This window comes from Rissa tridactyla, chromosome 10, assembly GCF_028500815.1.
Source record: "Rissa tridactyla isolate bRisTri1 chromosome 10, bRisTri1.patW.cur.20221130, whole genome shotgun sequence".
NCBI classification, from domain to species: Eukaryota; Metazoa; Chordata; class Aves; order Charadriiformes; family Laridae; genus Rissa; species Rissa tridactyla.
In genome coordinates this window covers 22,245,237-22,267,876 of record NC_071475.1, presented here as the reverse complement: position 1 = coordinate 22,267,876, position 22,640 = coordinate 22,245,237, and the positions used below count along the sequence as shown (strand labels likewise).

The 22,640-nt window shown below is 43.1% G+C and overlaps 2 protein-coding genes across 13 annotated transcripts in view; one reads left to right on the top strand and one right to left on the bottom strand.

The window, feature by feature from the left end:
- RAF1 (Raf-1 proto-oncogene, serine/threonine kinase) overlaps positions 1-8,712 on the top strand; it is an 80,510-nt gene extending 71,798 nt beyond the window's left edge. For all 9 annotated transcript variants that reach the window (XM_054216741.1, XM_054216742.1, XM_054216740.1 and 6 more), the window contains 5 exons: positions 740-786; positions 2,269-2,387; positions 4,639-4,770; positions 6,462-6,596; positions 7,553-8,712. In XM_054216741.1, the coding sequence (XP_054072716.1) occupies positions 740-786; positions 2,269-2,387; positions 4,639-4,770; positions 6,462-6,596; positions 7,553-7,693 (574 nt within the window). In that variant the 3' untranslated portion in view covers positions 7,694-8,712. The remainder of the gene's footprint in view (positions 1-739; positions 787-2,268; positions 2,388-4,638; positions 4,771-6,461; positions 6,597-7,552) is intronic.
- Positions 8,708-22,639, bottom strand: MKRN2 (makorin ring finger protein 2). Of its 4 annotated transcripts, none has more exons than XR_008468789.1 (10): positions 22,489-22,639; positions 21,328-21,456; positions 19,495-19,673; positions 18,439-18,743; positions 16,741-16,955; positions 15,048-15,158; positions 12,749-12,893; positions 11,877-12,134; positions 9,990-10,037; positions 8,708-9,233 (listed from the first exon to the last, which is right to left on the bottom strand). XR_008468789.1 is itself a non-coding variant. In XM_054216750.1 (8 exons), the coding sequence occupies exons 1-8, from the start codon at positions 22,512-22,514 to the stop codon at positions 11,991-11,993; spliced, it is 1,254 nt and encodes a 417-aa protein (XP_054072725.1). In that variant the 5' UTR covers positions 22,515-22,639; the 3' UTR covers positions 8,708-11,990. The 4 variants fall into 4 exon arrangements, 1 of the variants encoding a protein (XP_054072725.1); XR_008468790.1 differs by having other exon boundaries at positions 11,979-12,134; XR_008468788.1 differs by having other exon boundaries at positions 9,990-12,134.
- Between the last annotated feature and the right edge of the window lies 1 nt (position 22,640).

The following is a 22,640-nucleotide window of genomic DNA, read 5'->3' as shown; positions in this document are numbered from 1 at the left end:
TTAGACCACTTGTCACTTAAAATACAGAAAAGCTGTTATCTTCTTTTGTATGTTTTCTTACTGTAATGCACTAGATGAGATCCTATTCTAAACACAGAATTAATTTTTTTTTCTTCCCCATGTTACTTACTGTAATGTTGCAATGTTTGGCAAACACTAATTTATACTCACAGTACGTCTGTGACATGAGGGAATGGCTGTGCCTGTTCTACAGCTACAGGACTCACACACAGATGTCTTTTGGGAGCTTCTCCAGGTGTCGGAGTTGACACAGTCCCACCTCAGATGCTGACATTGGCTGACGCTGTCAGGGCTCATCCATTTTGTAGATCAGGACGCAGGTTTCTAGTCAGACACCCAGAAAACTGGGAACTTATATTGTGACCACAAAGTAAAGTGGTTAGGAAAAAGTATAAACCTTAGCATAACATACAAATTTCATGGATCTGAGGACAGCACCCAGTTTTCCAGGGCATTATACAGTTACATAATAATGGTCCCAGATTTATGATTTTAATGATGCCTGGGATATATTTACTGTGTTGTTTCCACTTTCCGTAATGCGTAAGGCTATGTTTTTCTTTGCCCAAAGCAGACCCATCCTGTAAGTGGACTAAAGCAGGAGGTCTGTGAAATGGGCGAGTATGTAATAAACCAGCACAGTGTGTATCAGCAAGTGGAAAGGCTGAGTTTGTGTCAACAGCCTTCATAATGGCACTCTCTACTTTTTCTTCCACAGCTATTTACATGCAAAGAATATCATCCACAGAGACATGAAATCCAATAGTATCCTTTCCTAACTGAATCCTGTTTCCTTCAATGTGAGAGTGATTTGTTGTTAAATATGGAGCTTGGGGGGGGCGGGGGGTGTGGAAATAGCTGGTTTAAATGTATGTAACTACTAATGAGTAATTGCTATTGATGAGTAAGAAGTTACTTTTTAGCAAGGACTTTCATAGAACGTGTGTGCTTGCTTACCAAACTGTTGTGATAAAGGTGAAAAAAGATGGGCAACAGTTGTGCTCAAAAAGCGTCTTATTTTACATTTTTAAATGGTGTTTATGCAATTCTCTGTTACCCTGTATTGGAGAGAAGCTGCACTCTTTTCTTGACAGGCGATAGGTGTGCGTGCTGATGTGTGTGCACATGTGCGTTTTGTTAGTTTCCCATATGTTTTTAATAAATTAAAAACACCTTCACATGACTGGTAGAAACAAAGCCAAAAATCATACTTTAAACTCAAGAAAAGGCAACCTTTTACCACTATATTTCTTGCAAAAATATAAATTTAGTAGTGCATATGGAGTAAAAATGTTGTGAACTGGTGTCTTTTACCTGGGAAAATGCCTGCTTTCAGAATTACCAAGAAGAGCATCCATTGAGCTAGAAGCTTAAATTGTAACTTCCTTTCATAAAATGTGGACAGAATGATTTGCAAATGTCATCATAAAAAAATATGCTGAATTCAATAGTTCCATAATGTCAGGGGATTCCCATTTTCAGTTAAGCTGTAAAAGTCATCATTTTAGTATATAGGAGGTCAGGAGTTTGTGATTCCTGATAATAACCATTTTTGTGAATTAAATTAACTCTTCCTGGTGTGGGAATGAGAACTAGGAGTCTGTCATGTTTGTATTTCAGAATCATCTTTTTGAACTTAAAACATTCTTAAATGAAATTTTAAAATGGTATCTTCTTAAAATAACCCCAACAAAGATAGCGCTAGTTATCAGTTTTAACAGACAAACTTATTAAGTAGATAGATTACAAATAGTACAGACGTGCATATTTCCAGTTAAAACAGTTAAATCATAGTTAAATCTCAGGAGATCTGCCAGAGAGCTTTATGTAAATATTTTGATATTCATTTCTACTTGTAGCTGGTTTTTCTTAGTTTTCTTTTTTGAGTTGTGATGAATTCGGTGTCATTTCCCTATGTCTGTCTTGACACTAGTTATTTAAGTACCTGCAGTCATTGATGTTACTTAACACAGTCGCTTTCTGTCCTTACTCACCATAAAGAGAAATATACAAATAACAATGAAACATCTGGTCTTGTTCAGTCTTAAACGTTAACTCTGTAAATATGGATGCCATAAAATTACTTTTCCTCTGCTGAAGATACAACTGGTAAGAGGTTTAAATAGCAACATTCTTGGGTAGTTGGCTTGCATTTGTGGTAACCTAGCCAGGCACTTGGTAACCGTGTCAGAAAATTCAGAATGCTTTACTAAAGTTATCTACAGAATTTCTTTAACAAACGTTTAGATATATTTCTTCATGAAGGCCTCACCGTGAAAATAGGAGACTTTGGTCTGGCAACTGTAAAGTCGAGGTGGAGTGGATCCCAACAGGTGGAACAGCCCACTGGCTCGATCCTGTGGATGGTGAGCAAACAGCTCGCTGCTTTTGAAGAGCTGGCTTTCATTCTGTTCATACGTGTTTTATCAGTTGAACTCTGTCTATAAAGCTTTAAATCTAAATGAATCAACAGACACTGTTGGTACTCTCTGGACTTTTATTCCAGTTGTAGGAGAAGTTAAAAGTGCTGAAGTGCTTAAATGTCCAAAGTAGATGCCATTGACCTATGGATTCTCCTTTTAATTTTTGGAGTTATTTTAAATATTTAGCACAGAGAGAGGGCAGTCCGTGGAATTGCAGGGAGCTGTTCCGAGGGAAGAGGAGAGCCCTTCTCCTGCTGTAATCCTGCCTTACCCAAATGGGCTTGTCTTGCTGGAGAGCAGGCTTTAATCTGCCTAATGGTGGCTTTGTGGGGTCAGTGAGACCCTCTTTCCCTATGTTCTTCATTGCGGCCTCTTCTTCCCCTGCTCGGCACTTGGCAACATCCCTTCTCGCACACACTTCAGCAGCTTTGGCAGGCGATCAGGGAAAGGATAGGGAGAGCTTCTTGAGGTGTGGGAATGAGCAGGATTCATCTTTGGTGCTGTGGTGAGACGTTTGATAAACACTGTCTCAAGTTCTCCTGGAAAGTTTACGGAGTTTCTTTTGGAATTGTTACTGCAAACTCCTTGTCTGAGAGGACGATCCCAACAATTGCCTTTATGTTTAACTTCTGGCAGAACTTAAAAGGCAGTTTCACAATTTTCCTTCCAAAAATCACCTGGAGAAAAATCTGCTTAGTAACTTTTCAAATGTGCGACTTCAATAGAGTAAATAGCAAAAGTGGAACAGTGCCTGTTACCAGGTTAAAAATCATCATGGAAATTATGCAAGAATGTCTTATTTAGCACTGGTATTAAATAAAATATTTTGCTGAGTTTCACTTGACCCATTTTCGTTAGTACTCTGCAGTTTACTTAAATGCAGCCTGTAGACTGATCACCAGTATGTTCTAACTCCCAGGTAGGGCACGCAGCAGCACTTGGGGCAGGTACTTCAGGGAGGCGTAACCAAATAAAAACTACTTGCTGAATGCTGACATATTAGTACATTTTAAATCTTTTGATATTTAGCACTGAATGAGCGGTACGTGTTACTTGAAATAGGTTTTCCTTTTCAAAAATTATTCCTTATTACTGGGCTTGCAGCCTTCATTGTTACTCAAGTATTTGTATTTTGAGAAAAGTCAGGAAACGTTCATTCAGAGTATCGGGATGCTTGGCCAACATTTGTTTGGGACATATAAAATACACAAGTCACCTGAAACAAAACCAGAAACAGTTGTTTTCTTTAAAAAGAAATAAATACAAAAAGCCAAAGCTTTTTGCAGCTTTGCGTAAAAGGTTTTAAAACTAACTTACCTAATACTATGCTTATGTACATGAAAAAGATCTCAGAAATAAACCCTGCATTTTTGCTGCCTGCAGTTTTTTTCATTTTAATCATTTATAGACATCTTTGCTGAGTTGTCTTACGTAGAAGGGGAGGCTCATTCTGTTTCCTTGAAAGTTGATATCTCTTACTGAGTTTTTGTTGTTGCACTTTAACTAGTCCTTTGCTCAGTAATTCTGAGGGACTTCTTTAGGGGAAAAAACATCTGAGTCAACAGGAAAGATGTTTTGATGGTTTATATGTTGTTTTATTAAATCATTCAACAGTGTTTCTTTTAAGTTCTTTAATTTCATAATTTTGCTTTGTTCTGCAAAGATTCAAGAATGCTCTTGCATTTCTTCCCCGATCTTCAATACATGCCATTTCGTATTTGGCTTTCACATTTCACATAAATGTTTTGGTATTAATTTTACAAGAGATTAGGTCTGTATCAGGATTTTGTATTTTCCCCTTTAACATCAATACCTGTTTAAGAACTGACGGTGAGAGATTCAGACTCACTTGTATGTAAGATGTAACAAAAGTCAATACATATTGCAAATCGGAATGATAATAATTTTTCTAGCGGTAAAATGCTTGTTGAGTTAAAGCGTTGCTTTTTTGTTTACTTGCAATTGTAGTGATTTATTTATTTTTTTTAATACGACGTAGAGTAGCATTGCCTGAGCTTTTCCAGCGCCTTAGGTAAAATTTATCAAAGGTTTTGAGGTGTCCTTTGGTCACTGCTTTTTGGTTGAGCTCACACTCTCCGCTTTCCAAGCGTTTTCCCCTTTTCTTCTCCTTTCTGTTTCTAAGTTCTTACTGATATTCCTCATAACTTGTTTCTTTTTTTTCCTCCTCCTGCAGGCACCAGAAGTGATACGGATGCAGGACAGTAACCCGTTTAGTTTTCAGTCAGATGTCTACTCCTATGGAATAGTATTATATGAACTAATGACGGGAGAGTTGCCATACTCCCACATAAACAACCGAGATCAGGTACAGAACATTCCTTAGAACACTGCATTTTATTTCTGGGCACAGTACACTTTGTTGTCTTCAAGAAACGTAATATAAAGGCAAATGCAAACCCAGAATTGAAAAGTTGTTTATGACGTGATTTGTTTCAGCATTAAATCTGTGTAATTGAATGTTTACTTAAATATTGACAGTGACAGTTACTTAAAGGAAAAAAAAAATTCCTTTTTTATAAATGTTTTAAGTGCCCTGTTAATTTATGTATGGATTAAAGCTTTTGCTACATCAGTAAAATCTTGGTTTATATTTTGGCAGTTATGTGAAATTTCCCTTTTAATGTTAAATGTGCTGTTCTTGTATCAGCAAAATTAGATTCTGTGCTTTTTACAAAGTGAAAAGAAATAGTGGCTATTGTCAAACCTTTTAGTATTGAATGTTAGTTTGTGTGATTTAGTCTTTACTAAAGTGTAATCTTACCTCGTCAGTTAACCATTATTATAAAGCAGATTAAGGCCAGAGACCTCAACTGTTCTCTTCATGTGAATGCTTTTTCTGGCTTAGCAAGTGTAGAGCTAAATCGTTCTGTAGGGCATGAACTTAAGGCTGTTAGATCTCTTTGATCTCTGTTTTGCTGATCCTCAGTTGTGGTTTGTGTTTTTTTTCTTGGTTTTTTGAAATTAAAATCTAATAATGAGCAGTGTACGTGTATGGGGACAAATGATTAGATTTTAGCCCCTATTAATGTTAGACAGTCTGTATTCCAAGGAGAAGAGGCCAGTTCTGTTAAGGAATTTTTTCTTATTTTTAAGGTTGTCTGCAACTTGGGATATTGGAATTAGTTTTAATTCATAATACTGAAATTATATGCAAGCTTTAATAATCCTTACTGTCACAAAACATGCAACGCTTGCCCCTCAAGTATGTTTTCTGGGGAGGGATAGACTATTTCCTGGAGAACAACACTGAGACCTTATTTTAGCAACATTATATTGACCTTTTCCTTTTTTATTTTTTTCCTGAGGCAATATTAGTTGAAAAAGAAACAAAATCCCCTCAACCAACCAAGCCTACTACCGTTTTACCAGATAATAGTCGTACCAATACTAAATAGTCAGCTATTAAGGTTACTGGAAGCCTGATGAAAATGCTAAACAATGAGCAGATTAATTTGGACTAAACCAGAAGATTTATTTTCCAACACTAATGATGTCTTTTATTGTCTCAAAACAAACCAAACCCCGTTTCCTTTTTTGCTGCATTAGTGATGATGATCTCTTTCAGCTTGCTGGCTGTACATCTCCTTCTGCAACAGATTTTACAGATACCTGAAAATACAGTTGTGCGGAGGGATTGAGCTGTTGTGCCAAATTGGCTGCTTAGAACTGCTCAAATCCAGGACCCTTTGTCACTGCAGCCTTCAACTGAAGGAACTTGCCGTGTCACGGCTGTGTCACATAGTATCTCCTGTTCCGTTCCCAGTGCAATATTGCCTTCGCTTGTTGAGCATTACAAACCCCAGTGTCGCTCCAGCAAGTCCTACGTTGTACAAAAGCAGGACCATTGTTTTGGTTAACTAATTGGGACAAATCTACAAGTACCTGCTGGTGTGCGTGCCTTTGGTACTTGGGTTTAGTCACTTTGGGATGCTAAAGCTATTGACCACTGAAACAACTTTTACAACTTTGGTTTTCTGCTACTTGCTGCTTTTTCAGATCATTTTCATGGTTGGCCGGGGGTATGCTTCTCCAGACCTCAGCAAATTGTACAAGAACTGCCCCAAAGCGATGAAGAGGCTTGTAGCAGATTGTTTGAAGAAAGTTAGGGAAGAACGACCTCTGTTTCCACAAGTAAGTGTTTCCTGCATGTAACAACTTCAGAGTGTTTTATAAACAGCCATTAGCACACAAAACATTCTACAGGGATATAAGCTTTGGTTGAGAAACTGAAGGTGGATGTAGGAATGAAGTGCAGCCCGCTTCCTGGTTTTTGTCTTTGTTCATATGTGCATCTTTCATAACCGATCTCCCTTAGGCAATTCACTATTCTGATAGTACATAATTCCTGTAATTAAAAAATATTATGCATGCAGACTGAAGCAGTGTTAGACTAACACCACAGCAGTTTGCTTTTCAACAGCCAACCCGTTTTAGCAAAAAAAAACCCCAAGCCCTAACCCAGTAAAAATCAAATCTATCTTTACCTTTACATTTTAGTGTAGGTTGGAGGGAAATGAGAGACCAATCCTCCTTTCCTTCCCCACATCCATGAACAAGCAAAGAAAATCCACTGGGGGATTTAAATTCACGTAGCAATTTTTGGCATTTTTACAAAGGATACTTTACCTTTTCCTGTCACTATGAGGATGATGAAGGTACTTTCTTATACTCATTAAATAGCTGGAATTAAGTATCAGCAGATTTTGGAAAAATAACTTTTTGCTGTTACAATCAAGTATAACTTTTATCATTTAAGAAGTTCTTTCTAAATCTTGGTTTTTAACAGACCGTTAGGCAGAAGATGCAATTCTTTCCCTGTTACTCTGTTGGAGAACTGCATAGTTGCTTGTTAATTGGTGATGATGTCTGTGAACTAATGCAAAGTATCCTCCCGTCCTCTGAAACTCAGACTCCTCACAGCAGTGAAACTCTACAGCATATTCCTAGAGTGTGGGTTTCAGTGTCTCCACACAGTATATTGTTGGTCTAAAGGATATGCTTAAACCTATAATAAGTGACAGCGGAATACTTAAAAAGACAAGCGGCTCTTCCTAACATGTCGTCGTCTTATTTTGTGTTTCTCTCAGATACTGTCGTCCATTGAATTGTTGCAACATTCTTTACCCAAAATCAACCGGAGTGCCTCCGAACCATCTCTGCATCGTGCCGCCCACACAGAGGACATAAATTCCTGCACATTAACATCCACGAGACTGCCCGTGTTCTAGGATCGTGCTCCCCTCCCCTTGGTCTCTCCAGTGGTGGGAAAGGAACAGGAGTGACAGAAGTTGTGCTTTTAATGCCTCAGTGTACAGGATGAGTGCCGGCAGGATTACCTGCCTCCCAGTTTTAAGAACAAGCTGCTAAGGATTTCTGCAGTTCTTACCCTGCAGGGACACAGCTCCACATTGCCTTTTTCTACAGTTTCTTTTACTGGGATAGTTAACAGACTATAAATCAAGAGATCTATTACTATTTTTTTAATAGATGCACTTGAGCCTTATTTTTCCCATACACAGAAGCGATGGATGTTTCTTTGGCAGTGTTTCTGGATTGATTTGAATCTGTTGATGTATTTTACAGCCAGAATGGCTTGCCTCGGCGTTGAGGAAAGACGATGCATTACGGTGCTCTTTGATTGCCCCATGCCATGTGCCACTTCGATTTGGGGGAGTTTTGCCTGAAATGGGTTATCTGCAAACAAGACTGAGGGAAAAGGAAAAAAAAACAACTTTCTGGAAATCAGCTCCTGCCTAAGAGCTTTCATCAAGCCAATGAAATAAGTTAAAATGCTAATTCAACACAAAATAGTTTTGCAATAGTTTTGCACATAGAAGAAAAACTCTTGCAAAAGAATGGAATATATTCTGAACTGTACTGCTCAGAGAAGGAAGCTAGCCAGTCTTGCTACGGTCATCTTCAGTAACTTAAGCAGCTTTACTTTGGTACTAGTGACTTGTTTCTTGCAGCCCAAGGAGGTGGTAAGTGCGGAAAGATGGGCTTTTGTGGCAGAGAAGAGGCTAATTAACATTACCCGTATACTTCTGCAAAATGAGCGTAGTCTTCATCCCATCTGAAGCTGTCGTCCAAGAGATGCACTATCAAGAGGAAACTGAGCATATACAGTTTTTCTTGCTGATTTGGGTTTTAATTTTGTTTTTATTGCTCCTGAGAAAATGCATTTATTGTAAGCCAAGGTTCTTCTGATTATCTTATTTTAATAAAATAAATTAAATTTTAGGTTTAAGATTCAATGTCATCATTTAATGTAGTAAACTGTAGTTCTGACATGTACATCTAGATTTGAAAAACCTCAGAAAATGACATTCCAAATAATTTTTAAAAGTTACTGGGATAGATAATAGCAGTTCAAGTAAAAACACACTTGATACGATGACCTTTAGGTTTCCAATCACATTCTTTACAATATGCTTTTTATTCTACTGTAGGAATCTTTCAGCAGCATCTACATTACGCTGAGGTACTACCAAGCTATTGAACTGCACCAGCTTTGCTCTGCATTTTATCTTCTGTGAACCTGGTGTTTACTTGGGTAGAAGCGAGTGGTTTGTCTTGGCTGAACTCCACAGATGACAAAAATTAGGTGGTTTAATCTAAGAATTTGTTTTTTAAATAGCCTTCTGTTTAAATATGTTGATTAGGGAAAGAGCGGCGGCCAAGTTTCCATTCTTGGACTGGAAGCTTGGGATTTTGTGTCTCTCTCTGTGTATAAAGTATGGGGCTCCCATCGGACTCCAGGGCTGAGGTCTGGCGAGGGAAGAGACAAGACGTCTGTAACCATTGTTAGCTTGATTTAAACCGCTGCCTAAAATTTGTTAGGCAAAATAATTTTGCTGTGAATTTTGACAGCTTATATGTACAACTCTTAATTGCCTATAATGTCCAAATAGCCATTTTGGCTTCTTATTTGCAGCAAGCAAAGAACCCGCAAAGCGCTTATGAAAGGGAAGAGAGGAACTTGCAGTACGTAAGCCAGGACATACTTAAAAAATAGTATCTAGGCTGTTTGTCCTCAGAATATGATATAACTAGAATATTAATCTTTAGGTGATAATTGAGCATGACCATAAAATTTGCTTGCTAAAAAGTAAATTGAGGGTTGAAGGAAACTGTTGCATGTAGTTCTGTGTTATTTTTAATAATATGCTTGGTATTTTAACTATTTTATCTCTCATGTTAAACCTTCATTATAACAAGAAAGAGTTTAAGAAGAGGAGGGGGGAGGAGAAAGGGTAAGCTGCTTTTTACTTTAGCTCTGATTTCCAAAAAGAAACAATTAACTCCTAATTTTAAAAACAGTGTCTCTTGAAAAATTAAAATATTTTCGAAAATAGACTTATTTTGACCAGCATTTGATGTCAAAGTAGATGAAAGCTGCTAAGTGAAGAGTTTAAAAGGCCTGAGTTTCTAGGTCTTACTGCTCTGACATGAAAACTTCTCTTTTTGTTGTCCCTAGGCAGCTTTGCAAAACAAGTTATCTTTTTAATTTCAGACAATTGTTACCTGGTTTATGTCATCTTCAGGCAAACACCCTCATGAAAATACTTCTCTCTGGAAAAAAAAAAAAGGTGTGCAAGACCAGCTCGAACCAAGCTTCAGCAGGGACGCTAAGGGGTAGGCAAGATTTTGGGGTAAATAGTATGTCTGGGCATGAGCTCCTGAACATCCATTGTGCAGTACTACATCTCGCTTAGGGAATCTTCCTTCACCTTTGTAATTAGCGATGAAGAATTACACTAATATGACTTACAAGAGTAAGACCTTGACTGGTGCCTTCGTATGCCCGTTTTAAAAAGAAGCTGGTAAGTAAGGGGTTACAGATAGCAACAAGCTAAGGCCTGACTTCACAGGAAGCGTTGTTAAAAATTAACTTTAGGCTGGAAATAATTGTGGAAACGTTACATTTCCTAGGTCAGAACAGAGAGCAGAATTTGCATGTTCAATTTGAGATGGGGGAGTTCCCCCTCTTCTGTTGGAACCCTTACAGAAATGCAGTACTTCCATCTGGAATGGTGCGCAGCTTCAGTTCTGACCCAGAAATGCCAACTAAGAGATGAGCGGATAATCCCGGAGTCACCGATTTGGTGCCATTTAACACTGTCTGAATCCCAGATGAAGGTTCCTGCTGTTTGCTTTATGACAGTGACCCAGGTCCTAGTTTCTAACCATCAAAGCGGTGCCCTGTTTGCCCTGCTGACGTAGGGGTTTTGCACAAGTGTCTGTAGATAGACTTTGCTTCGCCATACAAACAATTTCTGTTGTCTCAACAATCGAGCTGTCTGCAATGCTCGAATCTTTAAGCAGACAAGCAGCTTCTCAAGGGTACGCAGTCTGCCTCATCCTCAAGCCATCGCTTAAATTGGCCCTCTGCTTGTTGTACGAGTGTATTCTGAATATGCTTGAGAGAACTCTGCTTGTCCTGCAGTGGTTTAATGCTGTTACTCAGAAGCCTTTTCAGTTGTGCCCAGGCTGAGGGAGCCTCCCCCCTGGAAATGGGGCTGTTCTACCACTATTACCACGTCAGAAAGGGCCCTCTCGCAGATAGAACAGCCGGACTATCGGCCACACAGTTAAGAAAAGCAGCAGTTACAAAAAACAATTCCAGTTACAAAAGAAACAATGTTGTAGAGTTGCAAACTATTAAGATCACTGACATAAGAAGATCAGAAAATTATGTTAGTTACTTCATTTAATTTTGGCTACTTCATTTAACCAAATCAAGGTTTCCCTTCCCATTAAATACATTTCAACTAGTTAAACTGAACAAAAATTTAACTATTACTGTTGCAATGACTATTCAAAGTAACTACTTTCATTATACAGTTCCCCAAAATCCAGTTTGTGCTGTAACTTAGTGTTGCTCTGTCTGTATTGTATTTGCTTATAACAGGTGCTGTAAGGGACGCTTCCTGCCAAGAGACACTTTATTTTAAAAAACAGCCAAAACCCAAAGACCTGCAGAGTCTTTGAGAGCCAGGCAGCGCCCAGGCCCCGCCCCTGCACCGCTCGCTGTACGAACACAGCAAACTGGATTCTGAACTCTGAGGTATAGTATATTGGTTCATAAATCTCCTTTTTAAGGAAGAAAAAGGTACGCTGCCCATTCTTCCCAGTGGGGTTTTGTGGATGTATGTTTAGTTGATTTAGTGGAGAAAAAAAAAAAAAGCACCCAAAATAGATTTAGCAAGTTTTGACCAGCTTAAGCTTTAAATGGCAAGAGGAGCTGTATTTACACGATCACTCGGCTCACAAGACAGCGTATGTTAGGCCAAAGAGGGAGAAAACCCTCTCTCGATTAAGGGATTTTTTTTTTCCATGCAATCATTTTAACTTTTTAAATATATTTTAGGATTTTTGTTTAGCCATACAAAAACTATCTGAAAACTTTACCAGGACTGCACAAGTAAACCACAGGGCACATTCACTCTGACTGTGCTGCAGAGAGTAAAAGCGTGGCTAAATCATCATCTCGCTCGCCAGAGACGGCGGCACCTTTGGTTCTCTTTATTGAGAAGTAGCAGAATCCTCATCAGCCCCAGAAAGGTGCATGAAAAGGTCTCCCAGTTCTGTTACTTCGTCCTCTGTGCTGGTCACAGTCCGACTTTCTCTGTCCTCAATGAAGTCCCACAGCCGAACAGAGTTGAAGAACTGGAATAAAAAGACAGTCTGCCTGAGCATGAAGCAGTGCTTGCCCCAGTCCCCGCAACGTATCTTCCCTTCTCAGTCTTATTTCTTCATTAAAAAAACCCTCAGAAGTCGAGGCCCAAAAGCTGGGTTTGTGCCAGGATTTATCAGCACTCTCAGCAACATTCGCTGTTCAATGCAAGGTGCCAGCCCTTCCCTTTAGCATTGGAGTATGAACACGGGGAGGTGAAACGAGCCCGTACTAACGAGCTGTATCGCCACTGGGGTGCTGGCCAAGCCATAATGAGTTTTTGAGGCGGCTTTAACCTTTGTAGCGGGTCTTATGGCCAGCTATAGACAGGCAAGTGAGATGAGGTTTTAATACTTTAAGAGCAGGATTCCTTTGAAGAAAGGTTTGCCGTGAGAAGGACTGGTTGAAGAAATAACAGATAATAAACTTTTGCTATTAAATAAAAGGTGCCTTCTCCTTTCCCTAATAACAAACCTGTGCCTCAAGAAAAGGTGAGGGACGTCCTCTTCACTTCTCCAAGGCCATGCATGGTATGAAATGTATTTAAGTGGTACACGTTAAATTCAAAACATGTTTTTAATTACACTTGACTGGAGCATTCCCTTACCCGCACAGTCCCCTCAGAGCTGAGCTGTTTCCGTGGTTTTTCAGGTTCAGCTCGTGTCCCATCTGGATAAGCATGAAGGTAAAGACACTTCCCTCCAAACGGGCAAGTTCCTTTCCCTTGTTCGAAGTACTTGCAGGGCTTTTTCCTGATTTAATTAGAAAAAAGAGAGAGTTACTGCCTTCAGCTGGTAAGGAAGTAGATCAAGTTCAGGCTCCCTGGCTGCTGATCGCATCCTGGGTCAGGGATGTCAAGTTCTGCTCCTCTTAGCACAGAGTTGTGCTCTCCCGTTCCCTAACTGACAGCAGTCAGAATAGATGGGAAAGATTATTAAAAGCAAACAAAGAAATACATAAAAGAACAGCATCATAAGTCAAAACAATTAAACTATCTTTAAGACACAGAATGTGAAGGGGGTTCATAGCATGTCATTGATCCTACACGTGCGTTTTCATCATAATGAACAAATCCGTTGCTATTTTTCTAGCAACGTTCCTCCCCTGGCTTTTCTGCAGCTACCTGTTTATGAACCAGTTCCCCTCACCATCTCCTTTGGAAGTTCTATGACAATACTTTCCATCAGCTCTGCTGTTCAAGCAAGCCGTTCTAGCTGTGTAGCACATTTTTTGAAGGTGTTCCTTACAACAGGTGCACAACCGTACTCAGGTTGGGGGAGTTGATGGGTTGGCGTACAATGAAAAACATCTACAGAGGAAACTACAGAGAAAATGCAACTGAACTTGTAAACTTAATGCACACGGAGTCCTGAGACACCTGCCAAATCTACAGTCTCTCAAATAGCAACTAAATGGAGAAGAAAGCTCAACAATAACCAAAAAAAACCAACCAACCAAACCCCCCAGCCAGGCAGTGCATTAAAAGCGGAATGTCTCTGCCTTGGTTCGGAGCTCAGGTGGTCTCTGCCTTCCACCTTTCTAGGTTGGACTTTTTTCACCCTGCGCTGGTGTATAAATCAGAAAGGATTTGTGCTCGCAGGACCCCTGCTCTTCCCTTAGATCCACCTTTATTAGCATTTTGTCATTCCATGCAATACAAAAGTCTCAAGTTCAACTGGCTGCCAAGTCAGTTTGTCCCTAAAAACCTCTTTGGTACAGACGTTCTATCTACAGCACGATGTATGAGCCTCGGCGGAGCTCTTCAGCAAAACCCTTTTTGTATATTCTCTTCTGTACAACAGGTTGACAAGAGCCAAACCCAATTCCCAACACAACCCGACACCTCCATCCCAGAAACACAGAAGCTGACCTCACTGACACATGCCCCTTTACAACTGCACCACGCTTCTGAGCGCAACTTTCTACCCTCAATTCATTAAATCCTTGAGAATTAAAATGAAAAAACACACCAGCAACAGGGTACTGAAAACAAACCGCAGCTGAAGAACTTCAGTTTATAGTGATTAATTTTATTCAAATATTTTGCCTGACTACAAGATAAAACACGACACTGGATTAAACATTTAACGGAGCAGTATGGCTTTCAACAACTCTGCTGCTGTTTTATAACAGGGCTTCAGAGATTTAAAGCAGCTCAAAAGCTTTAGCAGCACCAGCTACGCGTGGATGTAAGGCAGGCCTATTTTCTTCTATACACCAAAGAGCGTGTTTAAAGTTTGGTGCCCACCACAGAATAAAAGCTGCACAACCTTCAGCAAAACAGTCAGGGCTCGCTCGGGTCAAGCAGAGCTCGTTTGCTTTAACAAGAGCGAGGAAGGAGCTCAGTAATGGTATCTTCCCGCTCTGCGAACTACGTACCCCTTGCACGTTCCAGGCAAGCACAGCTTTGCAAAGCTGCTGTAAAACTACCTGTTGTCAGACCTCTCCCAGCACTCCACGAACCGGGAACATCGTTATTAACCAATTAAAAGGAATGCAGTCATGTAGTGTTTTCCATTTCCTGAAGCCATTACAAAAGCCCCGTGAATTTTCATCCCGAATTTCAAGAGCCTATTACGCTTTCCTTCCCTATTTGTTTTCCTCGGTAACTGATGACCTTCCAGGCAATTAATTATGTCTAAGGGATCAACGGAGAACGCATGAAGCCAATTTTGGCAAGTGAACTGAAATAGCTTCAGCATTTCAGAGCACAGCGCGTTTGAATAATTTCTGATCTCGAATGACACGGCAGACCCTTTCATGGCAGTCACAAAGCGTTAACACAGATTAAGAGTTCTCGGTGTTTGTAATTGCACAGTTTAAAAATACCGGCTCTTTGACTGATTGAGCTTTAGCGTACCTGCCCTAAGGACAACGCAAACGGCGCTTGTGGTTACTGAACTTACCCCACTCCCTGCTTAAACGCTTCAATCAGCTCGTTCTTCTTCTCCTGGTCTTCTACCCAGTAGGCGCTGGGAATGACAAACTCGGATATCACACGGCACTCGGGGCAGGACCTGCACGGATCACGGCAAAACAGCAACGCTCTGTTACTTTCTGGGAGCGATACTCCTCGATAGATCTGGGGTAAACAGCAGGCTCCCGTGGGAAAGGGAGACGGTTTGTCACAGGGAAGCAGCAAACACCCCCCCCACGTTACTACAGCACACGGGCGCGTTCGTTACTTGTTTCAGTTGAAACAACCCCATTCGGGACAGTCAGGGCTTGTGCTACCTCGCATTTGTTTCTAGCCTCAAACAAAAGTCACAGGCATTTTCTCAATATGCAGAAGTAAACTTTATCTCTTAATCCCAATATGCAGAAATAAACTGTAACTATTATGCAGCAGAAAGCCAGACCCCTTGAAGAAAAGACGAAGGAAGGTCTCTAAGCCTTTTCAAATACGATCTGACTTCTACCGGCAGTGAAGAGTTGTTCACTTAGTGGTTTTCCAAGATGGATTTCTACACGAGGAACTCAGATCAAGAATCAAATACGCAACTTCAGGTACCTCAACAGGCCGAGGAAAGGCTTTCCTGCCCCCTCCCCGCGAGTCCCACAGAACACCCCGTCTCCCAGCAGGCAGGGCTTTTACAACTAAGCCCGGTCCCTCCTTTAGATTAACTTCACAACGACCAGCATGGTCACCATTATGGAGAAATATAAAAAACATGTTTGAAGAATCTGCATTAGTATTTAATCCATACTCAAAACAGATTCCAGGGCGCTGTTTCTGAAATAATCCCAAACGCTCGCAGTCCCCACCGCAGGCAGAATATCTCAGTACCTGTCCAACAGGAGCTGGACTCCCATACACGTTACGTCCCAACGAGCTAACGTTCACCTCAATGACATTTATAATGAAGGTTGTGCAAAAAAAAAAAGTCTGTTTTGGCAGCAGCCTGAAAATATTTCCCACCTTTTCCTCAGCATGTGTCTGACTTGAGAGAGCTTTCAAAGAGAGGCTCAAAAAAGGAAACTGCCCTAGTTGGATGTTTTAAATTCTCATCTCATCTGAGGAGGACCATGTTCGGAATACATTTTTTAGAGCTAGAAGATGAAGGCATTTACTCAGACACAGATAAATGCGTGATTAGTGGGAGATTTAGCTTGGGTAAGCTACAATTTAGAGAAAAATCCAGTAATCGTGCACATACATAAAAAAAAAGGAGTTACTGGTTTTGCACCCAGGGTACTGTGAAAGGCACAGGGCAACAAGGTCTCAGCTGTCCCAGAGTCCACACGTGTGCACTTCGCCCCACCATCAACGCAATGAGAGAGGGCGAAGTTACAAAGGGACAAGCTCTTCCCATACAGGAGCGCAGCACGCAAGGAAACCGTTACCAAAGGATAACTGATGCATCCTACTGGTCTTGAAGGTAGTTAGTTCTTCTCACAGCCACACTCCAACATCCTGGAATTTGCCAGCATTTGGACCAGGATTTTCTGAGCTCAGATCTTATTAATGGCTATGTTAGTATTTACAGATACAGATTCCCTTATCACCAGTTTCGTTTCGCTATCAAGCCACAGCACACCGGAGAGCCCATCTCACTGACGCAAGCCACAAGGAAGAGGCTCTGGTTAATGGGAACTTACTTTATGATGGGATTCTCGAACTGCTTGGCACATCTCCACTGCCGGATGCAAGACAAGCAGTACGTGTGATTGCAGTTGGAAAGGATCCCAAACCTCCTCTCGGAGGCCGATGGTTTCTCGTACACCACTTCCATGCAGATACTGCACACTTTGTCCTGACTTGCCTGAAAGGCAAAGGCCTTCTCCATGTCATGCTCAAATGTCGCCATGCACATCTGTCACAGGAGAGAGGTCATCGGTTATTGCAGTCCACATAACAGCCTGCTCCTTGTAAAACAAAAGCGTCTATGAAAAGGCTCTGCTACAGGAAAAACAAGGTACACTCATTACCTTCAATAATTTTAAAAAACAGTAAATTTAATCACATATTTCAGCCCTTCAGCATTCTCTGCAGCTTCAGGAGTACCAGAAGTAAGGCTGCCCGAGCATTTACCCTTTACTGTATCTCTGTCACAGAACAGGTATTGCACAAATACCCCTAAACCCACCTAATTCAGGGTCCAGAATGGGTGCCACGCACAAGGTGTTACTCTGCTTGGCATTAAGGCCATGCTCGTGGAGCGGATTGTAAGCTTTACCCCAGCTCAGGAACTAGTCTCTTACTGCAGGCTTTCCTACAGCATTCCTCATCACAGTATCCCAGCAGCGACAGTCAACAATCAATTTACGCTTTCACGGCACTGCAAGGTAAGCTGCTGGTTATACCTGCATAGTTCTACCTCTTGCTTTTCAAAGTTCTCAGGACTTGACAAATAAAATAAATTCAAAGCCTTTGAATTATAATAATAAAAAAAAAGGACAGAAAATAATTCTACAGTAGTAGCAGCATTTTGACTACCGCACCTTCTCATCCAACCCACACCTCTGCTTCTGGAGCTGAGCGCCTGACAGCAGCGGCGGTGCTCTGTCACTGTGCCAGGTGTCAACAAGCTCCCGGGAGAAGTGGGAACTCCTACAGCAGCGTGTTTTCAAGTATATGCCAACTGCACTAAACCTGAGGTTTTTAACCCCTTAATTCTAGTCCAGACTGGAGAGACTCGTGATTCAGTAACCACTAACACTACTGGTCTTTCTCCTCCTCAGCCTTGAGAACTGATGCACCCAACCAGCCCTGACCTAAATCTGGTAGCCAGGCAGAGAAAAGAGCAGCCCTTTAAGTCCGTCTCTACCCAGCCACCTCCTCATCCGCTCCCTCCAGCCCTCCTACTTCAGCTCCAAAATCTTTGTACTCCGTTCAGCCTGATCCCGGCCTGACCCTGCCCTGCCATCAGTCATGACCAAGAGGAGACACCTGAAGCGGTCCCTCAGCAGGGTGACCTCTCAGAAGGCACCAGCAGCCCATGGTTCCTCTCCCCCACTGCACGTAACGTACCATTGAGACATCGTGTAAGCTACAAAAGACATTTTCTTAGAGCTTTAGGGTGTTCCGGGAGAAGGCTCCCGGCAAGTTTCCCAGAAGGATGAAATGGGGAAAAAAGAAGTTGCTGTAAAAGGCTACCTGCACCATCACTACCAATTAAGTCCTAGATGCTGGAACAGACCTCTCTTAGGATCGACTTATAGCTAGATAAACAATAAAACAATAGGTCTTTGGAACCACAGGCTCTTTTACAAAACACATCCTTGAATTTTAGAGCAAACAAACCAAATCTTACACTGAGCAAAGCAAATCTCACACGGATTTCATGTTAATATTACCATCTCGTGAGCCTTCCTCTGTTCTTGGTCGAAAGGGTGAAGTACTTGCAACCCGCATATCTCACAGACGTCCCCGTGGAGGTACAGGCAGCGTTCTCCGAAGTGGCACGCTCCTGCCGCAGCGTAAGGGCACAGCTGCTCTCCATCTGCACAGGAGCTTCCAGCTACCGGATCTTCCAGTCCGCTGCAAATAGCTTCCAAATACGAATGGGGCTTCATTTCCAGATTATCGTTTTGGTCACTGGAACACACCCCATCGCTTGTGGCACTGGGTTTCTGCTTTTCTTCATTCAAGCCACACAGATCTTAGGAAACAGAAACATAATATGAACCATACAAGACCCTGCACAAACCCCACAGGAGTAGCTCCATACACTGTGTTTACAATGGTTACCAGGTGCGTTTTTTTAAAAAAAAGTTCTCGTCTCTAAGCCCCTTTTACTCACAAATCAGAAAAATTTTCACAAACTACCTACTAAGCTAAAGTTTGATTTCAAGATTTCTCCAGCTGTTTTCTGTTTACAAATAGGCTAAAAACCCCTCATTGCACCTTAGGGCAACTGGCCCGTCCGGTGCGGCAGTGAGAACAGTTGGGAAGAGCAAGCAGGTGGTGGGGGGCTCGGCTCCTCTGCCCCCGCTGCCGGGCACGGACGGATGGCTCCATGCTTGTGTTCCTAAGGGCTGGCGCAATCCTCCACATGCCACAAAGCAGCTGGGTTTCTCACCATTTCAAATGCTTTCACGTTGAGAGCAAAAACGCACAGAAAGATCTGAGGGGCAGAGATATTTTAACACAAAAAAACCCAAATCAAACCAAAAAAATACCCCCTCAAAAACACCCCAAAACAGGGGACACCAGGCTAAAAGCCAGTCAGCTAGACATGGTCATTAAAAGCTACCGACGGGCACAAGTGTTTCCAGGAAAGAGGCCTCATCGGGTAGGAAGTCTGTCTGCACCTCTCCAGCTCCCCACGAAACTCAAGTAATAAAAGGAGGAAGACGACCTGACTCCCATCAAGCATCAAGGAGGAGGAGCACAGCAGCTCTCCCACTCACTTCTGTCCCTGAGCACGAGCGTTTTCTTCTCCCGCTTGCCAGTCTCGTGCAGTTTGCTCCTGATGATGGGCGCGCTCTGCTCGGGAGGCTGACGAGGGCTGTGCAGCGCGGCCGAGGAGCGGGGAGGGGGCGCAGGGGCCGCTGAAGCCCCTGGCGCAGGAAGTCTGGTGTGATCGTACCTGCCGAAGGAAAAAGACAGGACAAGCGTCACAAAGACTTAAGACTTGGCACGGTGGCAGGACACTGCCCCGATGAATATTTAAACAAACTGAAACCGAATAGCTACTTTTGTTCTGACAAGTTGACTGAACTGCTCAGTCTCTTTCAGAAGCCAAACTAAAAGGTTTCTCAGTCTCAAAAATTGGATGCCTCTGAAAGGACACCTATATTTTCTTCTCCAGAGACAGTCAGCATAGCTGAAAGAATATCACTCGTGCATATTAAATCAGTTCTTCGTCATCTCCTCACACAAACAGGTTTGCTGGCATTTCTCAGAGAAGCAACATCAGAACACTGTGCAGGAAGGAGCAACGTTCCGTGATCTCATTCTCCCCCTGCAAAAGCAGCAACACTTAGACTTCATGCTCCCACACCCCAGGAGAAGATGCAGTATTTGCATATGGGATAGGAAAGGACTCGAAATACCGGTAAAGCTACGGAAATATACTCTGGCAGCAGAGCAGAAGCGATCAGTGAAGTAAAGAGGCTGGTCCGGAAAAGCCACGGACATACCCGAATATTGGAATATTTTTGATGAGAACAAAAATATTCTCCGTATCTGCTTCTGGTCCTGTACGTGCCCACAGTCATGCAATACGCATGAATCGCTTATGAGCATCGAGTGCCCCAAACTCCAGCAAAACAGCTGGACTGAAACAGCAACACACTTTATAGCCCTCGTTAGAGTCCAGCCAGCGTGTGACGTGGTCCCTGTGAACAACACGGCCGTCAGCAACATCATATGTTACTGATTCAACGTGAGCCGCTAACAGGCGCTGCAGGAATCACTGATGTTCAATCTCCCGATCCAAGTCTGGCACCATGGACTAAGCAAAGGAAACGGAATATAACTAAGCCGTTGCAATCACAGCAATGCCATCAGATCCCTCTTTCTTGTCAGGTGAAGGTACAAACACAAGCTTCTCATCCGTGACCAGAATTTTTCCATGAAGCTGCCACAGGCTGCCCTGTGGCACATCCCCAATGGAATGTAACAACATTAACTAACGCAGAGTATTTCCTAGAGCACTTCTCAAGGAGTTTTAACCGGAAGACTTCAGGAAAAGGTGTGGTACTGTTCAGCTTGAGACCCACCAAACCTAGGGGAGCGTGAGAAAAACACTTTGCTCTGAAAGTCCTCAAAATTGGGCATTAGAATCCGGATGAAGGAGGCTACGAGCTACATCAGGAGACCTGAGGGAAGCACTGCTGAAACACTGCCCAATTCCAGCCACTGCAGTCACATGGAAAGGAAACCATATCACCACGTGCTATTTCATGTGAACTTGCAGGCTCTATTTTTTGTATTTAATAGGTTTTACTATAATAAGAACTGGATAAAAACATACGTAAAACCTGAGGCTTAATTTCTACAGAGTAAAATAATTGCTGAAGCCAAGGCAGAGTAAAACTACAATATTGCATCCATAAGTGGGTTTTGGTCAGGGGAGAAAAAAAAATAATCATATTCAATACATTATTTCATTCCCTTTGTCGTTTAAAAAGTCTTATCTTTTCTTGATCTTTGATTCCCTGTGGTTTAAAGCTGACTGCACGCGATTATTATGCCCAGTTCTTCTGAACGCACTGTTCCAAAAGGAGGGGGGTCTTTACCTGCACCGAGCCCCATAGGCACACTGTCCCTTCTGGTAGTACTTGCAGATGGTAGAGGATTTGCTTGTAGATAAGTCATGCGAGAACAGACACTTGCTTCCCTCCCGACACACTCCTTGCATGTAGTACCTGGGGGAGAAGGAGGCTGTTATGGCTTGAGAAACCCACAACAATTTACTGTCGTTTAGACAATTATTCTCTCACCTGATGATCCCTCCCCACCTGGGAAAGGGAATCAGAAAAAACAAGGAAACAGAAGGGTTGAAATATAAACAGACTTAATAGAATAAGACTAAATAATTAATAGTACTAAAGAACCAGTATTGATCCCGATACCAATACAAAATACATGAGGATTATCCTCAGCCCGTTCCACCAGCAGACGCCGTGCACTCCCAGCAGGGACAGCCAACGTGGGACCCTGCGAGTGCTGCGGCTGCGGGAGGAAGGGAAGGGCTCGGGGCTCCGGCACCGGGACGAGGAGTGCTCAGGATGGCAGCCAGCAAGGGAGAGAGAGAGAACTCCTCAGCAAACTTCTCATTTGTCTTGACTGTGCCATTCATGGTATGAAATAATCCTCCTGGCAGCCTGGGTCAAGTGCCCGGGTCTCGCTGCTGCTCATCCCTGCACCTGGCGAGCTGAAAACACTGAGACCTTGAATCCCACATGCCATAGCTGGCTGTAAAGTAAATATTTTCACAAATCCAGACACCAAAGTCTTCTAAAAGTGCAGTCTTCCCAGGCATTAGAAGATGAATTGGTCCCGTGTCGCTCAGACGAGGACAGAGGCCTGGTCAGAGCAGTCTGTTTAGCGAAGACGAGGACACGAACGGCTTTCGCTCCCGGAGGAACCTCTGGAAAGCGTTTCCCGTCCGACCCTGGCGGCGCTGGGCCCTCAGCGGGAGCCCCCCCGCCGGAGGCGGCCCAGCCGCGGAGCAGCACCTCTCTGTCCGCAGCCCCGCCCGGCCGCCGCCCCCAGCCCCGCGCCAGGCACCGGGCCGCGGCCGCCTGCTGCCACCAGGCCCGGGCCCGCTGCCGGGGCCGCGCCGGCCCGAGGAGGCGGCGGGCCAGGCCGAGGGGTAGGCCCGGGCGGGGGAGGCCTCCGCCGCCGCCACCTCGCCGTGAGGGGCCGGCGGGGCCCGGCGGGCCGCGGGGACTCACCTGCAGGTCACCTGCTTGGTGCTCATCGTGGCCCCGCTCCGCCCCGCCGCCCCGGCCCGGCCGCTCCCCGCGCCGCGCCGCGGGGTTCCGCCGCACGGACACCATTCACCGCCGCGCCGCGGGGCGGGGCGGAGCGCCGGCCGGCCCCCGCC

Coding starts and splice junctions, on each gene's coding strand:
- MKRN2 (XM_054216750.1), bottom strand. CDS start 22,514: ATGAGCACCAAGCAGGTGACCTGCAG. Junction 21,457..22,488: donor ACCAAGCAGGTGACCTGCAG/GTGAGTCCCCGC, acceptor CTTCTCCCCCAG/GTACTACATGCAAGGAGTGT. Junction 12,135..12,748: donor GCTCTGAGGGGACTGTGCGG/GTAAGGGAATGC, acceptor TTTTTATTCCAG/TTCTTCAACTCTGTTCGGCT.